This window comes from Ovis canadensis, chromosome 11 (assembly GCF_042477335.2).
Source record: "Ovis canadensis isolate MfBH-ARS-UI-01 breed Bighorn chromosome 11, ARS-UI_OviCan_v2, whole genome shotgun sequence".
NCBI lineage: Eukaryota > Metazoa > Chordata > Mammalia > Artiodactyla > Bovidae > Ovis > Ovis canadensis.
Window position 1 is genome coordinate 38,922,223 of NC_091255.1, and position 20,780 is coordinate 38,943,002.

The following is a 20,780-nucleotide window of genomic DNA, read 5'->3' on the forward strand; positions in this document are numbered from 1 at the left end:
ACAAAGATATAGAACTTTGCATCTTGTAAATAGAAAATATTCCTTTCTTGGTAGGTTTGTGGAACATTTCCAAAAATTTAAAGTTTAGTTGGGCACAGAAGAAATTGTAATGAATTCAAAAGTATCCATTTTTCAGGCCACTTTGTCAGATACTAATACAATAGAATTAGAAACAAATAGCAAGAAAATGACCAAAAATAATTTCATTACTTGCAATCAAGAAATACTGATCTCCTGAATTAAAGGGAAAATTCAATTGTAATCCTTCTTGGGAGCAAAGTAAAGAATGTTTATACAGAGACCTCTGGGACACATAATGAAAATTTCTAAACTCTCATTATTACAGAAGATAGGCTAGGAAAAAAGGAAATCAGTATCCATTTTAATAAATTATTCAAAAAATAATAAACTAAACCTGAAGAAAGATGGGAAGAAACTAATGAACAAAAAAGTATAGGAAGGATGAATAAATATAAATATTGGTTCTTTGTAAAGACCAATAAGTCCATTGTGAGCATGATTATTGGGGATAAGAGAGAGTAAAAGTAGACAAGATAAGGAATTAGAAAGAAGATATAACAGTAGATATAGACAAGATTAAAAGAGACACAATTAGATCATAAATATTTGAAAAACAGAAGGAAATAGATGATTCCCTAACCAAATATAATTTTAACAAAATTTACTCAATGAGAAGTAGAAAAAGTAAACTAATGAAATGAAAAGTTTTTAAATAGTAGCTGAATTAAGAAAAGATAATTCCAAATAAAATGGACAACTTGGAAGAAATGGACAAATTCTTAGAAAAGTACAACTTTCCAAAACTGAACCAGGAAGAAATAAAAAATCTTAACAGACCCATCACAAGCACAGAAATTGAAAGTGTAATCAGAAATCTTCCAGCAAACAAAAGCCCAGGTCCAGACGGCTTCACAGCTGAATTCTACCAAAAATTTAAAGAAGAGCTAACACCTATCCTACTCAAACTCTTCCAGAAAAGAGGAAGGTAAACTTCCAAACTCATTCTGTGAGGCCACCATCACCTTAATACCAAAACCTGACAAAGATACCACAAAAAAAGAAAACTACAGGCCAATATCACTGATGAACATAGATGCAAAAATCCTTAACAAAATTCTAGCAATCAGAATCCAACAACACATTAAAAAGATCATACACCATGACCAAGTGGGCTTTATCCCGGGGATGCAAGGATTCTTCAATATCCACAAATCAATCAATGTAATACACCATATTAACAAATTGAAAAATAAAAGCCATATGATTATCTCAATAGATGCAGAGAAACCCTTTGACAAAATTCAACATCCATTTATGATAAAAAACACTCCAGAAAGCAGGAATAGAAGGAACATACCTCAACATAATAAAAGCTGTATATGACAAACATTATCCTCAATGGTGAAAAATTGAAAGCATTTCCCCTAAAGTCAGGAACACGACAAGGGTGCCCACTTTCACCACTACTGTTCAGTATAGTTGTGGAAGTTTTGGCCACAGCAATCAGAGCAGGAAAATGAAATAAAAGGAATCCAAATTGGAAAAGAAGAAGTAAAACTCTCACTGTTTGCAGATGACATGATCCTCTACATGGAAAACCCTAAAGACTCCACCAGAAAATCACTAGAGCTAATCAGTGAATATAGTAAAGTTGTAGGATATAAAATCAACACACAGAAATCCCTTGCATTCCTATACACTAATATTGAGAAAATAGAAAGAAAAATTAAGGAAACAATTCCATTCACCATTGCAACGAATAGAATAAAATACTTAGGAATATATCTACCTAAAGAAACAAAAGACCTGTATGTATAAAACTATAAAACACTGGTGAAAGAAATCAAAAATGACACTAATAGATGGAGAAATATACCATGTTCATGGGCTGGAAGAATCAATATAGTGAAAATGAGTATACTACCCAAAGCAATCTATAGATTCAGTGCAATCCCTATCAAGCTACCATTGGTATTTTTCACAGAGCTAGAACAAATAATTTCACAGTTTGTATGGAAATACAAAAAACCTCAAATAGCCAAAGCAATCTTGAGAAAAAAGAATGGAACTGGAGGAATCAACCTGCCTGACTTCAGGCTCTACTACAAAGCCACAGTCATCAAGACAGTATGGTATTGGCACAGAGACAGAAATATAGATCAATGGAACAAAATAGAAAGCCCAGAGAGAAATCCACACACTTATGGACACCTTATTTTGACAAAGGAAGCAAGAATATACAATGGAGAAAAGACAATCTCTTTAACAAGTGGTGCTGGGAAAACTGGTCAACCACTTGTAAAAGAATGAAACTAGAACACTTTCTAACACCATACACAAAAATAAACTCAAAATGGATTAAAGATCTAAACATAAGACCAGAAACTATAAAACTCCCAGAGGAGAACATAAGCAAAACACTCTCTGACATAAATCACAGCAGGATCCTCTATGACCCACCTCCCAGAATATTGGAAATAAAAGCAAAAATAAACAAATGGGACCTAATTAAAATTAAAAGCTTCTGCACAACAAAGAAAACTATAACAAGGTGAAAAGACAGCCTTCAGAATGGGAGAAAATAATAGCAAATGAAACAACTGACAAAGAATTAATCTCAAAAATATACAAGCAACTCCTACAGCTCAATTCCAGAAAAATAAACAACCCAATCAAACAGTGGGCCAAAGAACTAAACAGACATTTCTCCAAAGAAGACATACGGATGGCTAACAAACACATGAAAAGATGTTCAACATCACTCACTATCAGAGAAATGCAAATCAAAACCACAATGAGGTACCATTTCACGCCAGCCAGAATGGCTGCTATCCAAAAGTCTACAAGCAATAAATGCTGGAGAGGGTGTGGAGAAAAAGGGACCCTCTTACACTGTTGGTGGGAATGCAAACTAGTACAGCCATTATGGAGAACAATGCGGAGATTCCTTAAAAAACTGGAAATAGAACTGCCTTATGACCCAGCAATCCCACTGCTGGGGATACACACTGAGGAAACCAGAATTGAAAGAGACATGTGTACCCTCATGTTCATCGCAGCACTGTTTATAATAGCCAGGACATGGAAACAACCTAGATGCCCATCAGCAGATGAATGGATAAGAAAGCTGTGGTACATATACACAATGGAGTATTACTCAGCCATTAAAAGAATACATTTGAATCAGTTCTAATGAGATGGATGAAACTGGAGCCTATTATACAGAGTGAAGTAAGCCAGGAAGAAAAACACCAATACAGTATACTAACGCATACACATGGAATTTAGAAAGATGGTAATGATAACCCCGTATGTGAGACAGCAGAAGAGAAACAGATATATAGAACAGTCTTGTGGACTCTGTGGGAGAGGGTGAGGGTGGGATGATTTGGGAGAATGGCACTGAAACATGTTTAATGTCATATGTGAAATGAATCGCCAGTCCAGGTTCAATGCATGATACAGGATGCTCGGGGCTGATGCACTGGGATGACCCAGAGGGATGGTATGGGGAGGGAGGTGGGAGGGGGGTTCAGGATGGGGAACACGTGTACACCCATGGCGGATGCATGTTGATGTATGGCAAAACCAATACAATATTGTAAGGTAATTAGCCTCCAATTAAAATAAATAAATTTATATTAAAAAATTAAAAGAAGAAAAGATAATTCAAAAATCATAAAAAGGACACCTCTTATTTCATTTTATGAAGCCAAAATAATTTTGATACCAACCTTTGTGCAGAACCAAAAAGAATAGCCCAACTTCCATTAAAATTAAGAATAAACCAAAGAGATCTATTACCAACATTATTATTCTGCTTTGCCTGTGGAAGTCTAGATAATGCAGTTAAAACAATGAAATGGAAGACATGGTATAAACTGGAGGAAAAAGACAATTATTAGTTTGGTGATTGTACAACTTTATAGCTAGAAAATTCAAGACATTATTGAAAAATCGCTAGAATCAATAAGAAAAAGTATTAAAGATAACTCAGTATAAAGTGAAGTACACCAAATTTGAAAGCTTATCTCTATACGAACAGTAGCCAACTAAAACTGAAAATACAGGGGAAAAATTCCATTCACAATAACAATAAAAACAAATGCTTAGGAATACATTTAGCCAAAGAGATACATTGAAAATGCTGTAAAAATTTATTAAGGAACATAAAACAATATTTGAACAAATGAAAAGACATACCATATTATTGACTGGGAAGGCTTAGTATTATAAAAAATCAATTCGATCCAAATTAAGATATAAATTTCATGTAATGCCAACTAAAATCACATCAGGCCTTCTCTCAAAGCCTGCATTTGGCAAGATTTCCCTGGCTGCAGTTTCAAAGAATAAAAACCTTACCTAAGAAGGTTTCATGTAATTCCATCATGTCGCAGTTGCCTGTTGAAATGATTTGCTCCGTCCCTTGTCACTTTAAAACCTTGGACCATTTCCTTCTCCAGGGGATCTTCCTGACCCAGGGATTGAACCTGTGGCTCCTGCATTGACAGATGGATTCTTTACCATTGAGCTACCAGGAAGAAGGGGATAAATATATGTAATTATAATTGATTTTCATTGTTGTATGACAGAAACCAACACAACATTGTAAAGCAATTTTTCTCCAATTAAAGATGAAAAAGAAAACAAACTAGGACCATCAGGTTTTCTTCTAGTTTTGCTGTTGTTATCATTCTCATAAAAAGTCAGATTGGAACACAGAAAGAGCAGAACCTTGGGCATGACCAGATTTTTGGTAGAGAGGAGAAAAGGCTAGTTTTGACCTGAATTTCCTGTGTATACTTCCTTCCAAAGGTTGTTGCTGATAGGGAAAGTTTGTGTTAAGAGAAAGAAGATTGATGGTGACCTGGAAATTGAGATATCTGTGGTTTCTCTTAGGACTGTTCTCTTCTATCATGCGCGAGCTTGCCAACATCACCCATGATGGGCCCAAATGGATTGTACTGGATGGTGACATTGATCCGATGTGGATCGAGTCTCTGAACACTGTCATGGATGATAACAAGGTACCAAGGGGCAAGGGGAGCCTCATGTCATCCCCAGTCATCAGTGAAACCAGCTCCCAAGGCACATTTGAAAGCCTGGATTCGACAGTAAGGCTGGCCCTGAGTAAGGAATTGTTACTGGTGTTTATTTATTTATTTATTTATTTATTTTTTGCTTTATTGAGATAGAGTTAACATATAACATTGTTATAATTGATATAAAACATTGTGTACATTACATTTAAGGTGTAAGACCTGATGATTTGAAATACTTGTATATTGCAAAATGATTACCACAATAAGGTTAGCTGACAACTCCATCACCTCCCATAATTACCTTTGTATGTGCCTGGTGAGAACTTCTAATATCTATTCTTTTTTAATTTTTTAAAATTGGAGTACAGTATGGAAATTCCTTTAAAAAAAAAACCTAGAAGTAGAACTATCCTATGACCCAACAATCCCACTACTGGGCATATACCCTGAGAAAACCATAATTGAAAGAGATGCATATACACCAATGTTCACTGCAGCACTTTTTACAATAGCTAGGACCTGGATGCAATCTAGATGTCCACTGACAAGATGAATGGAAACAGAAAGCGTGATACATATATGCAATGGAATATTACTTGGCTATAAAAAAGAATGCATTTGAGTCAGTCCTAATGAGGTAGATGGACCTAGAGCCTATTATACAGAGTAAAGTAAGTCAGAAAGACAAATTTCGTATATTAACTCATGCATATGAAATCTAGAAAGATGGTACTAAGATCTATTCTTTCAGCAGCTTTCAAGTACACAGTATAATATTGTTAACTACAGTCACCATGTCTTACATTACTTATTCATCTTATAACTGGGATGTTTATAATTGCCCACCCAATACCCCCATCCCTGGCAACCACCAATTTATTCTCTGTTTCTATGAGGTTTTTTTTTTTTTTTTAAGATTCCATACATAAGTGAGATTACCTATTGTTTGCCTTTCTCTGTCTGACATTTCATGTGCCATAATGCTCTCCAGGCCATCCATGCTGTCGCAGATAGCAGGATTTCCTTCTTCTTATGGCTGAATAGCGTTCCATTCTGTGTGTGTGTGTGTGGCATCTTCTTTATCCATTCATCCACTGACAGACACGTAGGTTGTTCCCACCTCTTGGCTGTTGTAAATAGCACTCCAGTGAGCACAGGATGCAGATAACTCTTCAAGATCCTGATTTCAGCTACCTGTAAATGGCAACCCACCCCAGTATTCTTGCCTGGAAAATTCCATGGACAGAGGAGCCTGGCAGGCCACAGTCCATGGGGTCGCAGGAGTTGGACACAACTGAGTGACTTTCACTCTCACTTCATCTTTAACAGGTGTCTCAGAACTGACTCATCCAGTATCAGTCTGTATCAGACTGTATCAGTCTTAGAACTCATACAATAACTTTCAGTTATTTCAAAGCCACTGCCATCACTCCCATGTTTTTAGCATTGCTGTAATTTCCTTTAGAATTTTCCACATGTAGATCAATTCAGTACTTAGAGCTGCAAAGAATCTTAAATCATGTATTCAAATTTTTTTTCTAAAAGGGATTTTTTTGTTTATTTATAAATAAAGGAAACTGATGATCAGAAACATTCTGAGCCTGTCAGGTGTCCTCAGTGGTGGTCAATCTTTATCACAGAGAGGATGTTTTATTTTATTTTTTTTATAAACATTGAAAACTGACTGCCAATAAAGAGGCTGTAAAGTTGGTAGCACTTAACTTGTTTGGAAAGCACACCCAGATTAGAGGTTTTACGATGGCTTTACCATGTACGGAACATACTCTTCCAGAGGGAGCCCTTTAAAAGAAACAGTAGTTACATGAAACCTGAGCTCTTTTCCTTTAATTATCATTTTTAAAAAAATATGGTCTGTTGTTGTTATTGTTCATTCATTAAGTCATGTCTGACTCTTTGAGACCCCATGAACTGGAGTATGCCTGTCCTTCACTCTCTCCTGGAGCTTGCTCAAACTCATGTCCGTTGAATCAGTGATGCCATCTGACCATCTCATCCTCTGTCACCCCCTTCTCCTCCTGCCCTCAATCTTTCCCAGGATCAGGGTCTTTTCCAGTGAGTCAGTTCTTTGCATCAGGTGGCCAAAGTACTAGAGCTTCAGCTTTAGCATCAGTCCTTCCAATGAATATTCAGGACTGATTTCCTTTAGAATTGACTGGTTTGATCTCCTTGCTGTCCAAGGAACTCTCAAGAGTCTTCTCCAGCACCTCAGTTCAAAAGCATCAATATGTTCCAGTTCATTCAAATCACTGACATCACTTAAACTTTTCAGATAGCTTATCTCCTGACTCAGTACACAGGGATGGTGATCAAGGGGCTATAGAAGGAGAGAGAGAAGACTTTGTAGAAACTTTCAAAGATACTTATAATCGTAATGCCTATCAGGAATAAAAGCCAAACTCCCCTGAGCTGGCCTTGCACCCTAATTCCTCCCTGCCTGCTGTGCCCCTCACCTGTGTCCAGGTGCTGACCTTGGCAAGCAACGAGAGGATCCCTCTGAATCCCACCATGAGGCTTCTCTTTGAGATCAGCCACCTGCACACAGCCACGCCAGCCACTGTCTCCAGAGCAGGTATGGACCACGAGAGGGAACAGCCACATACCTACTCAGCTGAAAACAGGTGCCTCTAGTGATACCTGTTTCGCTGGCTCTGACCAAAGCTCCAAACAGGAGTCATACATTGACCATCCAAAACTCTGGCCTAATCCTCAGCCCTAATCCATACCCACGAAAGTGAGCCAGTGCTCTGCAGCCAGGATCATGTGAGTTTCTCAATTCAGAAATGTTTACAGTAACAGAAAGAGGAATAGCCCCTGAGCTGGACTACTACTGTCTTCTGCACAGAAATGCCTCGAATTACGCTACTTTCAGGCCAGTTCTAGCTTCCATGGAGGCTAGTGAAGATGATTGAGCATTACAAGTTCTCACTATATCTTGGTGCAAAATGACTTTATACCATAACTTCCCTGGTTAGGGCATGGACTTATTCATTGAGGGGCTTCTCTGGTGGCTCAGTGATAAAGAATCTGCCTGCCAATGCAGGAGACGTGAGGTTGATCCTTGGATCAGGAAGATCCATTGGAGGAGGAAATGGCAACCCACTCCAGTATTCTTGTCTGGAGAATTCCATGGACAGAGGAGCTTTGGCAGGATACAGTCCATGGGGTCACAAAAGAGCCAGACACGACTGAGCAACTAAACAATATCCTTTTGGGGGCCACCATGAATGTGCACACTTCGTCACCATGACAAGTATTGCTAATCAATCACAGTCTTCTTTCCTCCTGAGCCTGGATTTGGCCTCAGGATCCTTCTCAACACTGCTGTCCATCAGCTATTATCAGGCCATCAGAGCTGATCCCAATAGCAAACCCTCTCAGATCTCAGCCAGATCTCTGTTATTTTCTTTTTCAAGTTTTTTTTTTTTTTTTTTTGCTGTGGACCATTTTTAAAGTCTTTATTGAATTTGTTACAATATTGCTTCTGTTTTATGTTTCGGCTTTTTGGCCACAAGACATATAGGATCTTAGTTCCCTGACCAGAGATCGAACCTGCACCCCTGCACTGGAAGACAAAGCCTCAACCACTGGACTCCCAGGGAAGCCCCTCTGTTCTTTTCAAGGCCAGTCTTCTGTACATTTTTTTAAACATAGAAAATAACTCTGGAGTGAAGAATATGCTGAGCTCTATGGACATGTAACTAAGCTATATTCTCTATGCTCCCAGGGATCCTGTACATTAACCCAGCAGACCTGGGCTGGAACCCTCCTGTGAGCAGCTGGATTGACAGGAGAGAGATCCAGACAGAGAGAGCCAACCTAACCATCCTATTTGACAAGTATCTTCCGACCTGCTTAGATGCACTCAGAACCAGGTAGGCCAAGCAATGAGGAAGGCGAAGAATTAAAGCAGCAACAAAGAGCCTGTTGGCTCATACCTGGTGTCCTGCTGATGTTCTATCCTGTCCCCAAAGTCAGACATCCCCAGGCAGTCCCCTCCAGGTGTGGCAGACGGCAGAGGGAACATACATTAGGATGGAGTTGAGATGCCTGTTGTCAGTCCAGGCAGGAAGAGAGGTGAGCGAAGAGAAGGGAGATTCAGAGAGCCTTCTGTGAGTGCTATACAGGTGTATCTGGAGGAAGGTGCAAGTTGTAGTTTTTGTTCAGTTGCTAAGTCATGTCCGATTCTTTGCAACCCCATGGACTGTAGCCCACCAGGCTTCTCTGTCCATGGGATTTCCCAAACAAGAATAGAGTGGGTAGCCATGCCCTCCTCCAGGAGATCTTACCAACCCAGGGGTCGAACCCATCTCTCCTGCATTGGCAGACAGGTTCTTAACCCTGACCCATCTGGGAACCTAGATGGCTTGCTTATCAGCCACCCCGAGCCTCTATAATACCAAAGCTTTTGCTGCTGCAAAGCCACATAGAGTTGTCAAATCCACAGACACCAGCAGATGTCCATAGCTGTCCAACAGCACCATTAGGATGGAATAGTCCAATGTTTTAGAACATATCTGGGTATCTCTCTCTTCAGATTTAAGAAGATAATTCCAGTCCCAGAGCAGAGCACAGTCCAGATGCTGTGCCACCTTCTTGAGTGTCTGCTGACCGAGGAGGACATCCCTGCAGACTGCCCCAAGGACACCTACGAGCTTTACTTTGTGTTTTCTGCCATCTGGGCTTTTGGTGGAGCACTGGTCCAGGACCAGGTAAGAGGGTGTGTGCTGAGGCTAACACCCACGCTAACCAGCCAAGATTTGGTAGACAGAACGGTTAAATGTCAGAATATAGAAAGACCACACATAATGTATGTTTAAAATTGAAAAATATTAACTGGTAGATATGGAAAAATGATATGGAATTTAATCAATATGTGAACAAAATAAGATATTTACCTCATTAGAAACAGTTGTTCTATTCAGGATTTTTGTTTTCCTGTTCTTTCATTACCAAATGGTGATACAATTACTTCAAACTTATGAATTTATAATCAATTATTGATAAATTTGGGGCTGGTGCATGGGGATGATCCAGAGAGATGATATGGGGTGGGAGGTGGGAGGGGAGTTCATGTAAAAAAATAAAATAAATAAATAAATAAAAAATGAAATCATTGTAAAAAAAAAAGAATTAACATGGGGGCATCAAACCATTTATTTATGTCTCCCTGATTTTGCTGAAGATGCCAGCCCCCTTAGGAGAGCTTCATGTAGTGAGACAGATGAGGCTGAGCTGCATTTTGTTGCTTTTTGATTTAGTGAATGTATCCCTAATTTCTTGGACAGTTGCTGATTGAATTTGAAAAACTAGAGGTGTGAATACCATACTTAGAAAGATGTGTGTTTTAGGTGGGATGGTGCTGTGCTTTAGAGGCTTGAGTAGGAGGAATCCCTTCTTAAAAACCTTCTAGAACAAGTATCTATACCAACCATCACATCTTCATCACCCCTGAAACACAGCGCTGTCCCTAGAAGGCTTTTGCTGTTGTTCAGTTGCTAAGTCATTTTTGACTCTTGATGACTCCATGGACTGCAGGAGGACACTATGCCCCGTTGTCCTCCGCTATCTCCAGGAGTTTGCTCAAATTCATGTCCATTGAGTCAATGATGCCATCCAACCATCTCATCGTCTGTCACTTACTTGGCTTCCTGCCCTCAATCTTTCCCAGCATCATGGTCTTCTCCAGTGAGTTGACTCTTCCCATCAGGTGGCCAAAATATTGGAGCTTCAGCTTCAACATCAGTCCTTCCAGTGAATATTCAGGGTTGATTTCCTTTAGGATTGACTGGTTTGATCTCCTTGCAGTCCAAGGGACTCTCAAGCGTCTTATCCAGTACCGCAGTTTGAAGGCATCAACTCTTTATTAGTCAGTCTTCTTTGTGGAAGAACCATAGAAAGTTAGACCAAAGTTTAATCAACATCTATGAGTAGAAAAATGAAGTAGTATTTATCTCTTGGTGTTTACTGCTGTGGTTTCAGGCTCTTTGGCATCCTGTTCTCTAAGCTTTGTGTATTCTCAACCTTTTATTTTACTGAGTTTTCTCCAAATAAAAGGTACTTTACCTGGAAACAACATAATTGAGGTTAGGCAGATCAGTCTTTTACAAGTGACTCTAGCTACCAGGGTAGCTTAGCAGTAAGGAATACACCTGGCGATGCTGGAGACACGAGATTGGTCTCTGGGCTGGGAAGATCCCCTGGAGAAGGAAATGGCTATCCACTCCAGTATTCTTGCCTGGAGAATTCCATGGACAGAGGAGCCTGGTGGACTACAGTGGCGGGGTTAGAAAGAATCAGACACGACTTAGTGACTGAGCATGCACTAGCTACCAGGCAACATCATATAGAGGCTGAGAATGTGGACCCGGGGTTTGAATTCTAACTCTGCCACTTGTTACCTGGGAACCCTGGACAAGTAACTTAACATCTCTCTACCTTAATCTCATTACTGGTACAAAGAGCTAGATAAATTGACCAAGTATCTTTATCCTGATACCCAAAACTTTGGGTACAAAGGCAGTGAAAGTGATAATAGTGGTACCCATTTCCTAGGATAGATGTAAGGATTAAATGAAGGGATGCTGTTCTAATTGTCCACATATAAAACTCTTAGAATACTGCTTATTATTAATATTCTCCTACTTAGGGCTTCCCAGGAGATGCAGGAGATGCCTGAGACAGGAGTTTGATCCCTGGGTCAGGAAGATCCCTGGAAGAGAGCACAGCAACCCACTCCAGTATTCTTGCCTAGAGAATCCCATGGATAGAGAAGCCTGGCAGGCTACAATCCATAGTGTTGTAGAGAGTCAGACGTGACTGAAGTGACTTAGCATGTGTGCACCATAAATATTCAGTTTTATAGCAAGTATCTGATGCTTTTCTCACAACAGGGGATTAAGCCAAGCTGCAGTTTTTGGAAAGTTATGATTTACTCTTTCTGGTCTGGGTTGATTATGGGCTCTTCCAAAGAAAAAGGTAGGGGCTTCCCTGGTGACACAGTGGATGAGAATCCACCTGCCAAGGCAGGGGACTTGGGTTCGATTCCTGATCCAGAAAGATCCCACAACCAAGCCCCTACACCATGACTACTGAGTCTGTATTCCAGTGCCCGCGCGGCAACCACTGAGCCCACGTTCCTGGAGTCCGTGCTCAGCAACAAGAGAAGGCACTGCAATGAGAAGCCCGCACACCGAAACTAAAGAGTAACCCCCACTCACCACAACTGGAGAAAAGCCCACGTGCAGCAGCGAAGACCCAGCACAGCCACAATTAAAGAAATAAATAACTTTTAAAAGATGCAGCCCCTGACGTTTCGGCTGCTGAAATGTCAGCAACCACTGCTGGGCTCCTCTCTTACACTGGTGCTGAGCAGGCCATGGGGTACCAGGATAAAGATACATGGTCAATTTTTTCTCTCTCCATGTAAAAAAATTTAAATCCACTCAGCTCTTTTTAAAAGCCCAAGAGAAAGCCTCCCTCCGGGCATCCCGGGCTCTGGAGTACTTGGAGCTGTCGGCGGCCTTGCTGGCCCTGGTGGGTAGAGGCGAGCAGAGCACACTGGAGAAAGCTTTCAGCAGCAGGAACTGTCCAAGACCCCCTCATAGCCTGCATTCAAGCCAAACACGAAATAGTGCTGTAAATAGAAAAGTACGAAGGTAGCCAGAATATTCACATCAGGAACACCCATGGTGCTTATATTGAAAAAGCTGTTATTAACGAAAAGCAGAATATAATACAAAGCACAGCCCATACCTGGGTAGACATTCCAGTAAAAAGAGGGAGTGGGCAGGTGGATCCTGGCTAAATACTTTGCGGCAGTCACAGCAAATTCTCTCTCAGAAGCAAATGCTTCTCAGCACCCTATCCAGCACCTAGGTTCAACTCCCAATTCTTCTCTTTAAATAAATAAATAAACTTGTTATTTTATATTGGAGTACAGCTAATTAACAATGTTGTGATAGTTTCAGGCTGAGCAAAGGGACTCAGCCATACATACACATGAATCCATTCTCCCCCAAACTTCCCTCCCATCCAGGCTGCCACATAACACTGAGCACAGTTCTCTGTGCTATACAGTAGGCCCTTGTTGGTTATCCATTTTAAATATAGCAGTGAGTACATATCCATTCCAAACTCCCTAACTGTCCCTTCCCCCACCACCATTCTTTCCCCTGACTCCCAATTCTGCCATATGTTGCTAGAATGTAACCAGTGTGCTTTTGCTTTTTCATGCATAAAATAGGAGTAATTTTCAGGAGCCAGGCTGACTTAGAGCATCATGAAGATCAAACGAGGTGATACTGTGTTTCCAGACTCAGCTACATTGCACCACACTGTATGTCAGCCTTCCTGTTGTCAAGTTCAAAGGGCAGGAAGAGGACCGGAGACTTGTCAGAATCTAAAGGAGCTGGAGTTCAAAAGGAGCTCCTTCACTGAGGTCACTCAAAGAGCAGAGACACTCAAAGAGTCAAACTGGGAAAAGGCAGCTGGATGGCTCAGCAGAGGTGACCTTGTCTTTCTAGCGTCCAGTTAGAGTAGAAAGTTAGGTCCAGCGCCAGGCTTTAGGAAGCCAGACAGTGCAGCCCAGTGAATGGCTTGGCTGAGAAACTGACCAGGTAGCTCAAAGTGGAATTGAGAGTGAGGAAAGAGGGTCCACCACAAACCTCCTTCTTTCTAAAGTTGGTCTGTCTTGGATTCTCCATATAAACCTAAAATCTAGTTTTCATTAGGAAGCCAAAGGTCTTCAGGAATTTTTTATCCAAAGGTAGACAGCTGTTATGTTTTCATGAATAAATGCTGTCAGCCAGAAAACAGTTGCTGTCAGGTAAGACACATTTTTTAAGCTTTGTTTTGTATTTTCTTTTCTCTTAGTTTTTATTGGGAATGGTTTTTCAGTAGCACTTTTAGTTCTGCTTAGGTGTTTTAGGGGGAAGCCCTCTTTTCCATAGTGTAATTCCATTTGAGAGGTTGTCTAAAAATCGTTTTAATTCATAGGAAGATTTTAATATCAGAGTACTCAAACTAAGGATATAAAATTCCTGTGTGTGTATGTGTTACTTGCTCAGTCGTGTCTGATTCTGTGACCTCACGGACTGTAGCTTGCCAGGATCTTCTGTCCATGGGATTCTGCAGGCAAGAATACTGGAGTGGATAGCCATTCTCTTCTCCAGGGGATCTTCCCAACCCAGGGATCAAACCTGGGTCTCCTGCATTGCAGGCAGATTTTTTTTTTTTTACCATTTGAACCACAAGGGAAGCTCATAAACTTCCTATATCTTCCCATTATGATGAAAAGGCACAGAAAGCACAACCCTTGAAATCATATAACATTGGTTATTTCTATTTTTTGCACCTATTTTAAATTCTGTTAGTGTATTTAAGAAAGTAAGTGTTAGTCGCTCACTCGTGCCCGACTCTTTGTGATCCCATGGACTGCAGCCCACCAGGCTCCTGTGTCCATGAGATTTTCCAGGCAAGGATACTGGAGTGGATTGCCATTTCCTTCTCCAGGGTATCTTCCCAACCCAGGGATTGAGCCTGGGTCTCCTGTACTGTGGGCAGATTCTTTATCGACTGAGCTAGTGTATTTACTTCACTGTAAATATTTTTGAGGGTACCTTTGCATTTTGCTTTTGACCTTGGATCTACAATTTGGATGTCAACAACTTCCCTAAAAAGCACCAGTATGTTAAGTTCTGATGTCATGATCCCAATCTGGGTTATTCATCTTTAATCTCATTTCCAGTCTCTATGTTCAGCAGTATTTTTAATAAAGAATTACAGAGGGAAAAAAAGAATTTCATCTAAGGGTCAAAGATTGGGATTTGTTTCCCCTCACATTTCTGATTGAGGAGGACAGATATTAGGAAGATATTTTGTCCCCTTAATCTGAATTCACATCAGAATAAGAAGAGCAAACAAACCTGTCCTTAGAGCCTATTTCCATTCTCTTTTTAAGGTGCAAGAATTCAATCCTATTTACCAAGTAGACAACAAAGTTAGTGCCATTTCTTCCAAGTTCAGATTCATTGCCATGCGCCCAGCTTCCTAGTCTGTCCTGCTCTGCAGAAACATTTCCTAAATTGCGCATTCTGAACCTCCTAAGGACTTTTCCTAGGTCTGTGTGTTCAAAGAGTGGGTTGGCTCCCCAAGAAGGTAGCCAGTAGCAGTGGGCGTTTGTGTGTACATGTGTGGGTGTGTTGTGGGGGGCGTGGGTGTTACGTTTCGGTCTGAAAGAAATAGCCTGAGTACTCAGGTGCACAGCCCTGTCTTCGGGGCTCATGCTTTAATATGGGTGCATGTAAACACCGTGTCTCTGTCTATTCCTTCTGTCAGAAAGACCTGTATAGCTTTGTCTCTAGATTTGCCCCTAGATTTGAGGATTTTAGCTCTGGAAGGAAATTCAGAAATACTCTTTTCTAGAATCCTCATTTTATAGATCAGGAAACTGCGGCATGAAAAGAGATGACTTGCTGGTGGTTATGTACTCCACTCCCCGCTGAGATTCTTATCGCTGTTTCTTCCTGTGCCTCCCAGGTGTCTACGATCACATTTTATTTTTTAAAGATTTTTTTTAATGTGGACCATTTATAAAGTCTTTATTGAAGGTGTTACAATATTGTTTCTGTTTTATATTTGGAGTTTTTTGGCTCAGAGGTGTGTGGGATCTTAGCTTCAGGACCAGGGATCAAACCCACACCCTCTGTACTGAAAGGTGATGTCTTAACCACTGGACTGCCAGGGGAGTCCCAACAGGCACCATTTTATTCCTTCTGTCCCCGACTGCCGTCCTGGACATGGCTCAGAGTCTCAGGAGTCTAGAGGGGTGTGTTGGATAGGTCTCTGAGAGTTTCTGGCTGCACTTGCCCTTCTTGGGGTCTCAGGATCCCTCTCTGTCTGTGTTCTTACACCTCTCTCCCTCCCTCCCCTCCACCTGCCAGGGCTCTGAGATGCACCAGGCCAAGGCGACCCAGCCCCGTGGTCAAGCAGGTGCACACATACACACTCCAGAGCAGCCCCCGCTTAGCTGGGCCTTGTTCGGGCTGGTCCTCGGGGGACAAGGAGGAGCCAGCTGTGCTCCCGGCCCTGACCTTCTGCCTGATGCAGGGCAGCCTGTCCAGGCTTCTCGTGCTCTGCAGAGCCTTGACTCCTGACTTGCTTTGTTTGGGCAGCTCGTGGACCACCGAGCAGAGTTCAGCAAATGGTGGCTCAACGAGTTCAAGACCATCAAATTTCCCTCCCAAGGAACCATCTTTGACTATTACATAGACCCAGAGACCAAAAAATTCGAGCCTTGGTCCAAGCTCATCCCGCAGTTTGAATTTGACCCTGAGACACCTCTGCAGGTGAGTGTGGCTGAGCGGCAACCAGGGATATGTAATGTCCCCAGAATCTGTGGTGGCTCTCATGGCAGCCCCTGACACATTCCCAAAAGCTTTGACCTCATTAAGAATTAGCTACTTTTCTTTTCAGAGAAAATTAGAGGTTCAATATAGTGATGCATGCGTGCGTGCTAAGTTGCTTCAGTCCGACTCTTTGTGACCCTATGGACTATAGCCTGCTAGACTCCTCTGACTATGGGATTTTCCAGGCAAGAATACTGGAGTGGGTTGCCATGCCCTTCTCCAGGGGATCTTTCCGACCCCGGGATTGAACCTGTGTCTCTTATGTCTCCTTCATTGCAGGCAGGTTCTTTACTACTGAACCACCTGGGAAGCCCTCAGCATAGTCATAAGATCTCCCCAAGCCTAGGTAACTTAATTAGCAGACCCCCCTGCAGGCATCCTGAGACAACACGGGGTTGATCAGGCAGAAGGCTTTAAAATACAATCCAGAGGCCTCAGGGAGGCAAACAGCTCTAGTAGAGGCGGATGAGTGTGCCCTCTAACCACAGCATGAGTTATGGGAAGGGTCTCTCTGGGTAACAGGGGGCCCTCCTGCCTGCAATAGTGAGCCCCCAACCCCAGCGCGATTCCCTCTCCTGAAATGCCCCAGGGTGCTCTGACAGCATGTGAGTCTCCCATGAGCCCCCAGTTCGCTCCTCCTGTCTCCCGCCACCCCCACCCCATCTCCCCCTGACCCCAGGCCTGCCTGGTGCACACCAGCGAGACGATATGCCTCTGCTACTTCCTGGAGCGGCTCCTGGCGCGGCGGCGGCCAGTCATGCTGGTGGGAACTGCGGGCACCGGCAAGTCGGTGCTGGTGGAAGCGAAGCTGGCCAGCCTGGACCCCGAGGCATACCTGGTGAAAAACGTGCCCTTCAACTACTACACCACATCAGCCATGCTGCAGGGTGAGTGTCAGCACACCAGTAACTGAGTGAGCCGGCCTGCTCCTCACGGCGCACAAAGTCAGGTACTCACTCGCCAACCAGGGAAGAGAAAGGGGCCTTTAATCAAAGTGCCAGCAATCTGGGGAGACGGCGGGTTCAGCGTCTCCCAAAAACTGCTTCCCAAGACTGCTCCGTGGTGAAAAAGTTTAAAGAGAAACAAGTCATCTCAATTAATCACTGAGATGAGGATGGGGCAGGTCAGGGTCGTGGCCATCTCCTCACTGCATGCAGGCTTGTCAGCTCCAGAGACCTTCTAGACCAGGGGTCGCCAGCCTCCAGGACCTAATGCCTGATGATCTGAGGTGGAAGTGGTGTAATAATAACAGAAATAAAGTGCACAGTACATGTAACACACTTGAATCATCCCAAAACCATCCCCCACCCCTCAGTCTGTGGAAAAATCGTCTTCCAGGAAACCGGTTCCTGGTGCCAAAAAGGTTGAGGACCGCTGCTCTAAACGTCATCTTGTTCATACAGTTTGATTTATTTGCAAGATGACTGAAGAGGAATCTTGGGAGAGGTCTGATCATCTGTTAATTCGGTTCAGTTCAGTCTCTCAGTCGTGTCTGACTCTGCACGCCAGGCTTCCCTGTCCTTCACCAACTCCCGGACTTTGCTCAAACTCATGTCCATCGAGTCAGTGATGCCATCCCACCATCTCATCTTCTGTTGTCCCCTTCTCCTCCTGCCTTCAATCTTTCCCAGCATCAGGGTCTTTTCCAATGAGCCAGTTCTTCACATCCTTTGGCCAAAGTATTGGAGGTTCAGCCTCAGCATCAGTCCTTCCAATTAATATTCAGGGTAGATTTCCTTTAAAATTGACTGGTTTGATATTGCAGTCCAAGGGGCTCTCAAGAGTCTTCTCCAACACCGCAGTTCAAAAGCATCAATTTTCGGCACTCAGCTCTCTTTATGGTCCAATTCTCACATCTGTACCTGACTACTGGAAAAACCATAGCTTTGACAATATGGACCTTTATCGGCAAAGTAATGTCTCTGCTTTTTAATATGCTGAGTTGGTCATAGCTTTTCTTCCAAAGAGCAATCGATCTATTAATTGCTTATTTGCCATTTCTACTTCTTTGATCTATGGGAAGAACTGACAAGTTAGTCCAGGTATTGCGTGATGAAAGGATTTGAAAGGAGTGCTCAGGTCAAGGGCAAGTAGAGCATGGGGGTGCCTGGTTTAAAAAGTGAGTTACAGTATGTGTGTGTGAGTTGCTCATCATATCCAACTCTTTGTGACCCCATGGACTGTAGTGCTCCAGGCTAGTTACACTATAGCTTCACTAAAGTGACAAGAAAGGGGCTTCCTGCTGAGGGCGATTTCCTGCAAGGAGCTGCTCACATAAAGAGCCCAGGGGGCGTGGAGCGGGGGACCTGACCTCCTCCACTCTGAGCTGAAACGGAGGTCAGGCACCTCCCCAGCTGACTCCCCTCCCACTCCTCTCTTGCCTGTCCCCTCTCGTGTCTGTCCCTCTCCCCCCCCCTTTCCCATTCTTCATCCCGAGTGCTTCCCTGGCTGCTGAACTCCTCCAGGGCAGGAGTTCCACACAGAGCAGGTCAGTGCCTTGATGACAAAGAAAACAGAAAACCTACTGAAAGATTTCCACGGGCTTACAGACTCCTGGCACCAGAAGGGTCTCTAGAGGTCATTTCATGCACCCCTCACACCTTACACGTGGGGTAACTGAGGCTCGGGTTCAAGCACGTGGCTGCCTAAGGTCACCATGGTGCCACAAGGCTGGTGTGGCAGTTCCAGCCTGCTGAGCACGTGGAGTGTGCGTTTCACAGGGCATTCAGTGCTGGGCTCCCGAGCAGACGGGGGCCCTCAGGGATCCCAAGGGTCACTGCATCTGCCTCCCCGACCCCAGCCACTTTCTTGACCTTGATTGTCTAGTCTCCTTTTGTTTAGAAACACTCCTCACGCTGACCCTAGAAGCAGCCTCCTTTTGAAGAAGCACTGAAGCCAGTCTCCCCACAAGAGGAGGGTAGTAGCCAGGCTGGAGAGAAACCCCCCTCTCACTCCTCACACCGGAACAGCCCCGCCCCACCCTCTGGAGTCTGAGCCACTGGATCACCAGGGAAGTCCCCAAATCATTTAATATTGTGCAGACCTGTGAAGTAAGTCCTTTTATCACCCGCATGTCGTAGATGAGAAAACCAAGGCGCAGGGAAGTTACATAAGCTCCTTGAGGCTACACAGTGAGTGGTGGAACCAGGGTTTGAATCCAGAGAGTCTGACTTCAGAGCCTGTGCCCTTAACCACTAGGCTATACCTCCTCCCCTGAAAATAAAACGCTTTGGAAATTGAAATAAATATTTGATATTTACTACTCTTACCACTAGTGACACTATTTGAGTCTGGAAAGATTATTTTCTAGAATACTATTGTAATGATTTTACGATGTAAAAAGTACTTTGACTAGAGAATAAACATTCATTGCCAAGAAAAAAAGAGAGGAGCTTCATATCCTTGATTCTGAAAAATGCCAGATTCCCTTACTTGAAAATTCCCATCCATCACTTTAGTCACAGTCCAAACAAGTTTGTTCATTTGGCTTCTTAGCTGAAAACATTTCAGAAGTAACAAAACGGCAAGAGGAAGGATGCTTAGCAGTTATAAAAGTTGGAACAAGAAAGCTGGTATCCAAGAGGAAATAGAAAATGTAAAAAGGAGATGCAGGAACCCACAGGGCGGCTGCTCTGACATCAGACAAGAAGCAAATTGTGCCCCCACAGCAGGAGTCCATGTCTCTGTTCTGGTTTTGGCCATGCGGCATGCAGGATCTTAATTCTCTGATCAGAGATTGAACCCATGCCCTCTGCAGTGTAAGCACAGAATCTTAACCACTGGACCTCCACGGTTGCCCTCCATCACTCTTTCTGAAGCCCAGCATTTTTACTGCGGTTTGTGGTTAAGACCCTATGGAATTATGTTGAATGTGATGTGGTACAGTCTGCTTTAGAAGGCAGACAGTATAAACCCAGACAGATGTGCAGAATGAGTGTTTATAAGGTAATGAATGTAATGATGGCAAAGACAGGAAATAGCCTGGTTATCCATATGATAGAATGCCAGGCGTTATTACAAAGAATGAGGACATTCTGTATGAGTTAAGCTGGCTCCATTTCCAAAATCTTTGTCGAGTGAGAAAAGCACGATACAGAACAGTGTGTATAGTATGCTCCAAATTATGTCTTGTTTAAAAAGAGACATATAAAACTTTGCATACATATACACTCACACATCTGTGCTTATACTTCCTAAGAGTATCTCCGGAGGGACACGCAAGCAACAGCAGTTGCCCTTGGCAAGGGGAACTGGATGCTAAGAGTGGGGATGGAGAATGACTTAAACG

The 20,780-nt window shown here is 42.7% G+C and overlaps 1 protein-coding gene across 1 annotated transcript in view; it reads left to right on the forward strand.

Moving 5' to 3' along the window:
• Positions 1-20,780, forward strand: part of DNAH9 (dynein axonemal heavy chain 9) — a 285,692-nt gene that overhangs the window by 124,386 nt on the left and 140,526 nt on the right. The window contains exons 33-38 of the mRNA XM_069603577.1: positions 4,924-5,051; positions 7,548-7,656; positions 8,812-8,959; positions 9,622-9,796; positions 16,259-16,432; positions 17,172-17,379. Coding sequence (XP_069459678.1) covers positions 4,924-5,051; positions 7,548-7,656; positions 8,812-8,959; positions 9,622-9,796; positions 16,259-16,432; positions 17,172-17,379 — 942 coding nt within the window. The remainder of the gene's footprint in view (positions 1-4,923; positions 5,052-7,547; positions 7,657-8,811; positions 8,960-9,621; positions 9,797-16,258; positions 16,433-17,171; positions 17,380-20,780) is intronic.